Source organism: Pistacia vera, unplaced genomic scaffold (genome assembly GCF_008641045.1).
Source record: "Pistacia vera cultivar Batoury unplaced genomic scaffold, PisVer_v2 Contig1186, whole genome shotgun sequence".
Taxonomy (NCBI): domain Eukaryota; kingdom Viridiplantae; phylum Streptophyta; class Magnoliopsida; order Sapindales; family Anacardiaceae; genus Pistacia; species Pistacia vera.
Window position 1 is genome coordinate 1 of NW_022195233.1, and position 13,472 is coordinate 13,472.

Here is a 13,472-nt window from a genome sequence, read left to right on the forward strand (position 1 = left end):
TCATGATTTCCCCTTAGGATTGTTATTCTATCTCTATAACGAACTTTCAGAGCGACTAAGAGGCTGACAGTCTCTACTGAGTAGTAACCACGATCTGCACAATAAGATAAAACTACAAATCAATGAAAAAATCTGATATATATCTAAAAATTAAAAAAAGATGCATGAATATATAAGGTTTCTCACAACAGTTTAGAAGGAATACATTGCAAAGAGAACATAAAGCTAATCAAATTGGGAAAGAAACTGGTTCCAAATTTTTAGTGCAAGATTATAGTTTTCTTGACTCACATATTGAATCAGTAGTCACACTTTGGAGCCTATCTGATTAACCTTCCATATGGGAAGATATAATAACAATGTAGGTAAACACTTTATGCTCACTTATATTGAAAAATTCTGTTCGAGATTACAAAATTGAGCAGAAACAGTCCTTGGTCAGAGAACTTAAGACGATCCAACATTTTCATCCACTTCCTTCATTTTGTTTAGATACAATATCATCTACAAGAACAATTAATTTTCTCCACCTTGAAAATCACTTTCATCCTACAAAATGTCTTTCAGAATCAACTTCCTTCACATTTGGAGCCAACTTATTGAAGCAAGCAAATGATTTTCTTCTTTTGTGTTTACAGCACACACATGCTTTGATCTCCAACATATCATTGCACATTAAATTCTAAAATGCCATTGGTTGCAACCAGAATCAGAGTCTCTATGATCATCTCTCAGTACAAATTTAAAGTGTGATCTGACCTAAAATTAGAAACAAAAGGCTGTGCAGCGGAAACCAGGATTGGATCAAGGCCAAAATTGCAAATCCGACACAAACATAACAATATATTTGGCCGCTGTGGGACAAAATATAATAAATGAAATATAAAATATTTAGTACATGGATTCTTGTTTGGTGCTTGACACGGATACCCAGAGGTCAAGAGTTTGTGCAATAGAGGATAAGCTACAATGGTTCTCTCTCTCTATGTATTTACGTGTCCCATTTTAAACATGTTTGTGTTGATATATGAATTGTCAAATAACTTGTTAAAGAAAGCATATTCACTAACCATTCCAATTAACTATTATGATTCACATCCAACCACTCCATTCCAATTAAATATACATACTCATTGAAAAGCCTTTCATCTAGTAATAATAAGCACACCAACGCACATCCTTGACACCATATTACCCACCTAAAACTTCTTTTCGTTTGAAAAGAAGCTAAATTAACTCGGGCATCTCCTATTACCTTACTGACATCAATAATAAAACCCAACAAAAATAACAAAAAAACATTAATACGTTAAAATGAACATGAAAATGCCCGGTAACTGACCCACATAGTCGCCCATGAAGAGATAATTGGTGTCAGGGGCGTTGCCTCCGATGCGAAAAAGTTCAACAAGATCGTGGAACTGTCCGTGAATGTCGCCGCAGACGGTGACCGGACACTTGACGGGCTGCACGTTCCATTCCTCCACCAGAATCGCTCGCGCTTGCTCGCATAGGGTCTTCACCTCCGCTTCTGATAAAGGCTTGCACTGCAAAAGGTGCTCGATCTGACGGTCCAGATCGGCCTGCGACGGCATGGTTTCTCGAGATTTGTTTGGACGGGGTGTTATCGATGTTCTTCTGATGATCGAACGGTGGAGCGTGAGTAGGCAGAAGGAACAGTGAGATTCAGGTCATGGTGGATTTAGGGTTAGGGTTTGGAGAGAGAAATAAATAGAGAGAGAAAGCGGGGATGGGTTTGGCCCTGGAGCTCAGTTGTATTGTTGTGTTTTTGTATGTTGCAGTTAGAGCATTGTTTTGTTATCAGAATGGAGGATTTTTATGGTGGTCCCTAAACTTTTCTATATTTTAATTTCTTCTTCTATTTTTATTTATTTGTACTTTTACCCAAACAAGTATTTTTATGAAGTATTAACATGTAGAAAATCTGAAGGAGTGGAACATAAACCTCTTGACAGGTAAAAAGAAAAGGTTAGAGGGCTGTCTCAGTATAAAAAAAATAAAAAAGTACAATCATGTGGACAAGTGCGCTAAGACAAGAGGCGAAGGTGGTGGCGCTGATGACCCAAGCGTGCGCCTACAGCTACTCTACACCATCGCCACTCACAGTCACATCTAGTCTCAACTACTACAACAAACTCACTTCCAATCATCCATCCTTCATCTCACCGCGCTCTTTCGTCTCCATCATGAATAACAACAGCACTAACCCTCCTCAACAACCACATCTGGATTCCATTTTCAAGCAAAAACGGGTCCTCCGATCCAAAGTCCGCCAGACCCTCAAGTCTATGGACCCTTCTCTTCGATCCCATGAAGGTCAGCTCATTTTCAACCTCATCGTTAATGCTATATTTTCGTAGTTTAAATTAAGCTGTTGGATTTTTTTATATGTTTGGAATTGATGTTGTTTTGTTTCCAGATAATGCAATTCAGAACATTGTTCTGGAAGCTCCGTGGTTTAAGTCTTGTCAGAGATTATGTGCCTATATAAGTTGCACTGCTTTGAGAGAAGTTAGCACTTCTAAATTGTTGTCTGAAATTTTGCAAACTCCACCTAAAGGTCTGTTTTTTTTTTTTTTTATTACTGTCATAAGTACTTGTATCATTGAGATGCTAAATGGTTGTGAAATATGACTTGGGAATTTGATTTTTGTAAGAGATGGAATGACTATAATCAATTTGTATGATTTGAATTCAGAATTTGATGTTGATCGATNACCGAATTAACAAGTGTTTTAGGACTTGTAATTCCTTGTCCACTCATGTTTACAAGTGTTTTAGGACTTGTAAACGTATCATAGCCCCTGGCCGTTTTCCATGTGGGGGATCGATCTTATCGACCCCATGCCAGTCGGAAAGGGAGGGGTCAAGTATGCCGTGGTCACGGTAGATTACTTCACGAAATGGGTGGAAGCCGAACCACTAGCCGCGATCACGACCAAAAAGCTGAAAGACTTCGTTTTCAAGAGCATAGTGTGCCGCTACGGAATTCCTCACACCCTCATCTCGGATAATGGAAAGCAATTCGATAATGAGGAGTTCAAGCAGTTCTGCGACGAGCTGGGCATCCATAAAAAATTTGTCTCAGTCGCCAGACCGCAAGCGAATGGCCAAGTTGAAGCAGTCAACAAGACCATCAAGCACACTCTAAAGGCCAAACTTGGGGCAGCCAAGGGGAATTGGGCTGACGACCTCCTCGAAGTCTTATGGGCGTACAGGACAACTCCAAGAACTTCCACTTCAGAGACCCCTTTTTCGCTAGCCTATGGCTGCGAGGCGATGATCCCTGTAGAAGTGGGAACTAGTTCTCTTCGGAGGGACTTGTATGACGAGGTTGAAAACGAAGCACTTATGAGGGCAAGTTTGGATCTCGTTGAAGAGCATTGCAGCAAGGCTTCGCTAAGGATAGCAGCCTACCAGCAATGAGCAAATAGGTTTTTCGATTCAAAGGTCAAGCGAAAAGACTTCTAGGTCGGAGACCTTGTGCTAAAGGAAGTTCTCCTTGGGACCAGAGAACCGAGTGCAGGGGTACTGGGACCTAACTGGGAAGGGCCATACCGGGTCAACAAGGTGATCAGGCCGGGGACTTACCATCTCAAAAGACTGAACGGTTCTAAAGTACCCCGAGCTTGGAACGCCGAACACCTCCGACCCTACTATCAGTAATCGCGAACTCAGCTCTCAATCAGTTTATGTTAATTTCATTTCTAATGTAAAGCTTAATTTTGTTCGCTGGAGACAGTTCGTATGTGTTCTGTTCGCGTGTAAGAATTCACATGTAATATTGCTTATGCAAATTGAATATTAAATTGAACTTGTATGAAAAAGCGAACTGCAATTGAAAAGAAAGTGTCTTCATTTATGTACAAACAAAAGTTAGACCCAATTACGATGGGGTCGACTCATTACACTACGGCTGGTCGGGGGGATCCTTCGAACCAGAACCCCCTGCCTGGTCGTGTCGTTGGGCGGCCACGGCTACCTAATCGTCCTCCTCAGCCATGATCCGCAAAGCCTCACGCCACCCCTCCGGGAGATCAGAAATGTCCATAGCTGGGTTCCTTAATCGGAGGGAATAAATGGACCCGATCGCCCAGTCGGCGGCCTTTTCCTCCAGCTCCTCTGACTGATTCCGCATTTCTTCAGTCAGTGAAGCGATCCTTTCACGACTCTTCTGGAGTTCAGCCTCAAGAGCTCGCTTCTCCTGTTCGGAGGCCTCCTTTTCCTGTTCAACTCGCTGGGCCATACGGAGGTCGCTTGGATCTCCTAGTCCTTCTCCCCGACCACTTTGGAGAGCCTGGCGGTTGTCCTTTGGAGTTCCTTCACATCCTCCACGCGTCGCTCAAGCTCCGCCTTTTGAAGTCCACTGTTCGTAAAGCAGCATCCTTTTGGCTCAGATATCTGTTCGCCGCATCAAATGCTTGTGTTCTTTCAGCTTCGGCGGACTCTAGGCTTTTCTTGAGCTTCGCGACCTCTTCCTGTAGGTCGCTGGACCCCTTCGCAGCTCCCAGCCGAGTCCTCTCCATAGACATCCTCATCGCAAGTAGAGCCTGCGAGCACGAAATGGTTAGAAATGAACCAGAACAAAATTTTAAGAACAGCTCGTTTACCTTGCTTAGATGCTTGAACGACGTGGTCATCAGGTCATCGCCCGTGTCAGCGAACTCATCGTAAGACTCCGATAGTCCACACTCGAGCAGAGAATAGAATATCGACTACAGGTACTCTGGCAGGCTCCCCAGCGAGTCCAGCACTGGTATGTCCTTCGCCTTGTCGGAGGTGATCGCCTCACTCGCAGGTTCCTTGCCCGACCTCCTTGAGTCCCTTCGCGACCTCAAGGGCTCCTCCTCGGATTCGGTCTCAGACTCTTCAGCCTGAACCTATTTCCTCTTCTTCGACCTTTGGGCCGGGGCTTTACGCCTTAGGCGTGCCGGTGGTGCCTGAGCGACCTGTTCTGCCCTGGTCACTTCATGCACAGGGGGGCTATGAAGGTGCAGCAGTTTGCACCGGTTGTGCATGAATGGGACGAGCAGCTTCGGCCGCTCTCTCCCTCCTCGATCGAGGGAAGACAAACGGAGCTCGACGGGGCTGCTCAGATTCCTTCGGGGGCATAGTTTCTGCATGCAAGTGCGTTAGTAAACAAAATTGCTCCGCGACCAGGACGGGAATCAACGTAACTTACCTTCCAAGGCTTCGAAAGACGCTTTGTCGCTGAAAAAACCGTACTTCCGCAAGTTCGCGGTTGTCACGAGCTTCCTCGCATCCCGGCTCTCCTCGTCTAGTACTCCAAAAGATACGAGCCTATCCGGGTCGTCAAGTAAGTCTTGGCTAGTCGTTCTGTTAACTGCAAAAGAATACAGGTCGTTATTATAGAGCATGCGAACAGATAATATGCCTCACGAGGAATAACCTACTTGGTGTCTAAAAGCGGCAGTGGCCGTCATAGCAGAAAAAGAAGAATTTCGTCTCGTAGGCCCCCGCGTTGCTGGGATAGCTATGTATCCCCTCGCGATGGTAGGTTGCCGGGACAAGTAGTATGAACCTTGTCCACTCTTTTTTGAGGTAATAGCGCACGCCGAGCTCCCTGCCGTTGGCTCACCCAACCGCTTTCGCAGCACGCGATGTATATCGCGACAGCGATGACATACGCATTTGGCGTGAGTTGCATCGGTGCGATCCCGAAGTGATCCAGGACCAACTGATGAAAATGAGGGGAATCGTCCCTCACCCTTGAGATCTCTTCGGAGATCGCGACAAGGCCATCGAAGGGCCGTGCCGACCTGGATGCTCAGGAACACCCCCGCACGGACCGTCAAACTGCTTTTATATCCTATTAAGTTCTCTTTGGTGAGAACCGAGAAGACTCAAGGGATGCATCCTCGGGAACGTCCCGCGGGACGAGCTGGCCGCTTCCTCGGTTTGGACGTTGACGAATCCATTCCAGAGTCTGCAACATCGACAGACACGTCTTTAGGCCTTCATGTTTTGTCCCGTGCGGTGGCAGGGGACAAATTCCTAAACCCTAATAGTAACTTGAGCCACCACCCACGGCTCGATTCCGCACAAGTGGCGCGTCTCTGGTGGAACGCCAGGAAACCCAACGCCGTTGCCCACCAACCAAAAAAAAAAAAAAAAAAAAAAAAAAAAAAAAAAAAAAGAGAATCTTACCTTCTGGGATGCGTAATCGAGGCCGAAACTCGTTTCAGTTGCCTGAGAAGCGCCGATCGGAAAAGGATAATTTCTGGTTTGCAAAGGCTTGACACTCGAAGCAAAAGGGGTTTTCGTGACCTCATCTGAAAAATGTGAGTTTTTATATGGATTGCGAATCGACGGTTACCACTTCTCCGAATCGAAACCACAGCCTCCTCTCTCTCCCCGCATTTAATGCGCCCACGTCGCATTAAATGTCGTGATGGGAGTCGTCGTTTCAAGTGCGTCGTGCAATCAGAGCTGTCGAAACGACGCCGAGTCAGCGCAGCGCATTTAATGTTTCTGGCAGACACTGCAGCGCGTGCAGAGCGCCTGACAGCGTGGATACAGGTTCATTGAATCTCTCCAAGGCACGTAAAAGAGCGCCCAACGAATCCAGGTCGTTAAAATGACGATTCTCAGGTCGTTTGGGCGAGAACTGTGCGAGGTCGTGTTCGCCGAAGGTCATGTCCCGAGCTTCTTCTATTCAGGTCGGAACAACCAAAACCTCCAACCGCGGCATGACTTAGTTTCCAAGATTCGACCCTCAAACCTTACAAACTAGGGAGCTTCTGTTATGACTAAGAAATCAAAGGCTGACGTGGAGTTGCGTGACGAAACGTGGCATGCTCCCATCAGAACGGTAAGCGCACGTCAGGCCTGCCAAACGTCCTGGTGCGCCCACGTGTCCGCTAACCTGCTCCGAATCGCGTGAAATCGACTTGGAAAATGGGTAATGGGATGTAAAATCAGATTAGATCCTGACAATCACACCAACCCAAGGATTTAGTGATGATTACGCACATTCAATTGGGTATAAGAAGAGGAAGACCCCTTCATTAAGGGGATTCGACAATTTTACACAAAAACTCTCTCTCTCTCTCACGCTTTTGTATTTACTTCCCAATCTTTTGTAAGTTAGTCCGCTGTTGCGACTTGACCCACACTATCAATATCAATACAAATCAGTGGACGTAGGATTTGCTACCTTAGCATCCGAACCACTTTAAAAGCTCTCATAGCATTTATTTCACTTTTTATATTCATTATCACGCGTGCTTTTCGACCAATCAACGCCACGCACGTGACAATTAGTTGGTGCCAAAATCAAGTATCAACAATAATTAATATTAGAAACCCCCAATTTCAACAATCTACACTTAGACTGGGCTTGATTTCTTCTCTTTAACCAATTAAATTGCTATAGACCATGTCAACTGTGGAAAAACAAAGTAATCATTCTGGTCTTTATCTTCAGCCAGGGACCATCTGTTAAGTCTACGATTTTAATCTTTTATAGTGCCAAACCAAAGTCAGAAACCAGCTAATCTCAACCGCAAGTTTCCTTTGCTATATTTTACTAAATACAAAGTAACATAGTTCAAATTTTTCCAGTACTAATAGGAATATATAAGGATCCATGATCTTCCATCCATCACAACATCCTGGAATTATCTTATCTTAAACTATCTGGCCATTTTGTTCAACATACACCACCAATATGTTTTCTTTATCAAGCCCACCCTTCCAACTCTTATGTTGCCTAATAGTGTTATTCATTCTCCCTCTTCCTTCACGTTCGGCCGATCCTGATCCTTTACAGGACTTCTGTGTTGCATACTTGAATTCCTCCGTATCAGTTAATGGCTTCCCCTGCAAACCTGCTGAACAAGTAGTTTCGGATGATTTTTTCTTCGATGGGCTGCGCAAATAGGGAAACACATCAAATATCTTCGGAGCGACAGTGACTTCAGCTAATGTTTTCACGTTTCCAGGGCTCAGTACGCTGGGGCTTTCAACGAACCGAGTAGACTTTGCCCCCGGTGGAATCAACCCACCTCATTCACACCCCCGTGCATCTGAGACTGGTGTTGTGATTGTAGGAAAGCTGCTGGTAGGATTTGTAACAGGTGACAACGTGTTTCACTCAAAGGTTTTGAGTCCTGGGGAGATGTTTGTGATTCCAAGAGGACTGGTTCACTTCCAACTAAACGTCGGGGAAGGAAAGGCTCTTGCTTTTACATCTTTCAACAGTCACTACCCTGGTGTTGTGATTTCTTCCACAAGTCTCTTCGGTTCAACGCCGTCAATTCCTAATGCGGTGTTGACCAAAGCCTTCCAGGTGGGAGATGATGTAATCAATGGCATCAGATCCAAGTTTGGTTCTTAACCATTTCTCAACTTCATGCATTTTCAAGATTGTTTCATGTTAATTTGCTTCTTCACCATCCTTCAACCTCTCAGAAGTGATGGATCATTTATTGTTTTATAATAATAAATCATTGCGACTGCAGTAGTCTGTCAACGTATGTATGTGTACTGAACAGTGNCATAGTACATTTCTTAGATCATAATTGGGGTTTACAACAAAAATTGATGGGTTTTAAACCATTATATGAAAAACATAGTGCTGAAACTATTTATTTTACAATTCTTGAAATTTTGCAAGAATATTTATTAACTAATAGAGTTGTAGCGCTAACACTTGGTAATGCAACTCCTAACACCGTGGCAATCTCTTTATTTGAAAAGAGATTGGATCTGCATGTTGAAGGCAATTTTTTTCACCAGAGATGTGCTTGTCACATCATCAATTTGATAGTTAAAGCAGGTTTAGATGTTATACATTCGAAGATGGAGAGGGTGCACGTGGCTATCGGATTTACGGTAGCAATAAAAGATGGCAGGAGTACGTCAAATATTTTAAGCAAGAGGACCCACCGGTTCAACTTTTGAAGTTATGTACGGACATGCCTATCCGTTGGAACTCCACCTACTTGATGTTGGAAAAAGTTTTTCCAACCGCAAAACAAATTACAGATTTCGTTAATCGAAAGCACTATCCAAAGGAAATTGTCAGCTATGATGATTGGGCAGATTGTGAACTTTTTTAATTCATTTCTTAAATTTTTTTATGATTCTACTAATACATTAAGTGGTATTTATTATCCGACTACTAATTTAGTGTTAGATATTTTACTTCAAGTTGCTAAAACTTTTGCTAAATATAGATATAATAATGTTTGAGGGAAATTGTTTTAAAGATGGAAGAAAAATATGAGAAATACTGGTTATATATTCCATTCTTATATCGATTAGGCCTTGTTGTAGTCCTAGGTTTAAATTACACGTAGTTAACTGTAAAATTACTGAGTTAGGCCAGCATTTAGGACATGATTATATGTCTTATTTAACTGATTTTAAACAAAAATTGGATAGCCTTTTTTCTTTATATGGGAACAAGTACAATGAAAGTAGAAGTGGAACGTTCAAAAGAGATGATCAGGACCCTGATGCAGACCTCCGTCAAGGATCAAGCAAGTGGACGTATATGGCGGAAGTACCAGCTCCAGCTCGTACATATATGGACCAAATGAGCTAAATCGCTACCTACAAGTGGACCTATCCTTTAAGATGATGAAGGAGAAACGTGACATGGATATTCTTCAGCGGTGGAACCAACATGAAAGTTGATTCCCCATTGTAGCCCAAATGGCACGTGCCATTTTATCTGTACCGGTTTCTACAATTGCATCCGAGTCAACATTTTCAACGAGTGACTGGATTAATGAAGACAGAAGATGTTCTTTAACCGATGAGATGATTGAAGTGATAACGTGTTTATGGGATTGGACTCATGCAGAAAGAATACTACAACGACACCCTGAAGATCCCGAGCTACTCAAACTTTTTAGGAATACAGATTTGAATGATGTAAATATTGTTGACGATGAAGATGAATAATTTAATAAAAAAATTATTTAATTGTTTATTTGTGAAGCGTGAATGTGTGAAATGTGAATATTACATTTATGTTAAAATTAACTATTAATTTTTTTTATTTTTTTATTTTTAAAATTAATTAAACTTTTAAAAACTTACTAATTTACCCCTAAAAAATACTNTTGGATCCGCATGTTGAAAGCAAATTTTTTCACCAGAGATGTGCTTGTCACATCATCAATTTGATAGTTAAAGCAGGTTTAGATGTTATACATTCGAAGATGGAGAGGGTGCACATGGCTATCGGATTTACGGTAGCAATAAAAGATGGCAGGAGTACGTCAAATATTGTAAGCAAGAGGACCAACCGGTTCGACTTTTGAAGTTATGTACGGACATGTCTATCCGTTGGAACTCCACCTACTTGATGTTGGAAAAAGTTTTTCCAACCGCAAAACAAATTACAGATTTCGTCAATCGAAAGCACTATCCAAAGGAAATTGTCAGCTATGATGATTGGGCAGATTGTGAATTTTTTAATTCATTTCTTAAATTTTTTTATGATTCTACTAATACATTAAGTGGTATTTATTATCCGACTACTAATTTAGTGTTACATATTTTACTTCAAATTGCTAAAACTTTGCTAAATATAGATATAATAATGTTTGAGGGAAATTGTTTTAAAGATGGAAGAAAAATATAAGAAATATTGGTTAGATATTTCATTCTTATATCGATTAGGCCTTGTTGTAGTCCTAGGTTTAAATTACACGTAGTTAACTGTAAAATTACTGAGTTAGGCCAACATTTAGGACATGATTATATGTCTTATTTAACTGACTTTAAACAAAAATTGGATAGCCTTTTTTCTTTATATGGGAACAAGTACAATGAAAGTGGAAGTGGAACGTTCAGAAGAGACGATCAGGACCCTGATGCAAACCTCCGTCAAGGATCAAGCAAGTGGACGTATATGAAACATGGCGAAAGTACCAGCTCCAGCTCGTACATATATGGACCAAATGAGCTAAATCGCTACCTACAAGTGGACCTGTCCTTTAAGACGATGAAGGAAAAACGTGACATGGATATTCTTCAATGGTGGAACCAACATGAAAGTCGATTCCCCATTGTAGCCCAAATGGCACGTGCCATTTTATCTGTGCCAGTTTCTACAATTGCATCCGAGTCAACATTTTCAACGAGTGGCTGGATTATTGAACACAGAAGATGTTCTTTAACCGATGAGATGATTGAAGTGATAACGTGTTTACGGGATTGGACTCATGCAGAAAGAATACTATAACAGCACCCTGAAGATCCCGAGCTACTCAAACTTTTTAGGAATACAGATTTGAATGATGTAAATATTGTTGACGATGAAGATGAATAATTTAATAAAAAAAATTATTTAATTGTTTATTTGTGAAGCGTGAATGTGTGAAATGTGAATATTACATTTATGTTAAAATTAACTTTTATTTTTTTATTATTTTTTTTTTAAAAATTAATTAAACTTTTAAAAACTTACTAATTTACCCCTAAAAAATACTAGAAACCCCCTACAAATTTTGTTTAACCCCTAAAATATAAAAAAAAAAAAGATCAGGGGGAAAAATAAAATTTTCAGACGCAAAGTACCAGTCCTGGGTCCTTAGGACCATAGGACCAGTCCTAAGGACCAGTCTCTAGGTCCTAAAATTACTCATGCATCTTGACATCTCTATCACTGTCTTATTCTTCCTTTCACTCACTCCACTTTGTTGAGGAGTGTAAGGACAGCTATACTAATCCAACGACTAATTCTTAAATAAGCTACGACGTATGTCAAGTCATTCACAACTGCTACGAAAGAAGAAGACCACGTTCCAATTTCCATGACTTGCTCGCATTGCATCTTAGAATGCTTCAGATTCACATATCCTTACATATTGCAGCTTAATTCCCCACATTTTCAAACTCTATAGTTAATATTAGAAACCCCCAATTTCAACAATCTACACTTAGATTGGGCTTGAAATCTTCTCTTTAACCAATTAAATTGCTATAGACCATGTCAACTGTGGAAAAATAAAATAATCATTATGGTCTTTATCTTCAGGCAGGGACAATCTGTTAAGTCTACGATTTTAATCTTTTCTAGTGCCAAACCAAAGCCAGAAACCAACTAATCTCAACCAACAAGTTTCCTTTGCTATATTTTAATAAATACAAAGTGACATGGTTCAAATTTTTCCGGTACTAATAGGAATATATAAGGATCCATGATCATCCGTCCATCACAACATCCTGGAATTATCTTACCTTAAACTATCTGGCCATTTTGTTCAACATACACCACCAATATGTTTTCTTTATCAAGCTCACCCTTCCAACTCTTATGTTGCCTAATAGTGTTATTCATTCTCCCTCTTCCTTCACGTTCGGCCGATCCTGATCCTTTACAGGACTTCTGTGTTGCAGACTTGAATTCCTCCGTATCAGTTAATGGCTTCCCCTGCAAACCTGCTGAACAAGTAGTTTCGGATGATTTTTTCTTCGATGGGCTGCGCAAAGAGGGAAACACATCAAATATCTTCGGAGCGACAGTGACTTCAGCTAATGTTTTCACGTTTCCAGGGCTCAATACGCTGGGGCTTTCAACGAACCGAGTAGACTTTGCCCCCGGTGGAATCAACCCACCTCATTCACACCCCCGTGCATCTGAGACAGGTGTTGTGATTGTAGGAAAGCTGCTGGTAGGATTTGTAACAGGTGACAACGTGTTTCACTCAAAGGTTTTGAGTCCTGGGGAGATGTTTGTGATTCCAAGAGGACTGGTTCACTTCCAACTAAACGTTGGGGAAGGAAAGGCTCTTGCTTTTACATCTTTCAACAGTCACTTCCCTGGTGTTGTGATTTCTTCCACAAGTCTCTTCGGTTCAACGCCGTCAATTCCTAATGCGGTGTTGACCAAAGCCTTCCAGGTGGGAGATGATGTAATCAATGGGATCAGATCCAAGTTTGGTTCTTAACCATTTCTCAACTTCATGCATTTTCAAGATTGTTTCATGTTAATTTGCTTCTTCACCATCCTTCAACCTCTCAGAAGTGATGGATCATTTATTGTTTTATAATAATAAATCATTGCGATTGCAGTAGTCTGTCAACGTATGTATGTGTACTGAACAGTGAATAAGAAGAATAAGATTAAATAAAGCTTTTGTTAATCTCATGGAAGTGTTAGTATCAGTAGCTCAATTGAAAATTCTATTGTTTTCCCCCTTTTAAGTGCCAGTTTGCTCATTTAAGCTATAATACGAACACACAGCCAATCTACTTGTTATGGCAATGACTTGATTCAAAGATACATATCATACAGATTTTTTTATACACTGGTAAAATAACCCCACATAAATTATTTTTTTATTTTTTCGCAAGACAAAGTAATTTCTTCAATAAACACAATCTTTCAGATACTGTTCCAAGAACTGAATTCAGATAAGTTTTGCTTAAGAACTGATTAATAGAGTACAATCGTATCCAGTCAGATAATA

The 13,472-nt window shown here is 41.3% G+C and overlaps 3 protein-coding genes and 1 pseudogene across 3 annotated transcripts; 3 read left to right on the forward strand and 1 right to left on the reverse strand.

Annotated features, from left to right (window-relative positions):
- Nucleotides 1-5: 5 nt before the first annotated feature.
- On the reverse strand, nt 6-1,802 carry LOC116110984 (serine/threonine-protein phosphatase PP2A catalytic subunit-like; the record flags this gene model as incomplete). The annotated part of the gene is made up of 2 exons (XM_031397193.1): nt 1,343-1,802; nt 6-94 (listed from the first exon to the last, which is right to left on the reverse strand). Coding segments are annotated over exons 1-2 (342 nt in total), but the record flags the coding sequence as incomplete, so codon positions are not given.
- Nucleotides 1,803-1,974: 172 nt separating this feature from the next.
- Nucleotides 1,975-2,748, forward strand: LOC116110991 (5-formyltetrahydrofolate cyclo-ligase, mitochondrial-like). The gene is made up of 3 exons (XM_031397202.1): nt 1,975-2,337; nt 2,441-2,581; nt 2,720-2,748. The coding sequence occupies exons 1-3, from the start codon at nt 2,034-2,036 to the stop codon at nt 2,746-2,748; spliced, it is 474 nt and encodes a 157-aa protein (XP_031253062.1). The 5' UTR covers nt 1,975-2,033.
- Nucleotides 2,749-7,542: 4,794 nt separating this feature from the next.
- Nucleotides 7,543-8,533, forward strand: LOC116111057 (annotated as a pseudogene).
- A 3,652-nt stretch (nt 8,534-12,185) lies between these two features.
- LOC116111068 (germin-like protein subfamily T member 2) lies at nt 12,186-13,150 on the forward strand. The gene has a single exon (XM_031397273.1). The coding sequence runs from the start codon at nt 12,282-12,284 to the stop codon at nt 12,948-12,950; it is 669 nt and encodes a 222-aa protein (XP_031253133.1). The 5' UTR covers nt 12,186-12,281; the 3' UTR covers nt 12,951-13,150.
- Nucleotides 13,151-13,472: the final 322 nt, after the last annotated feature.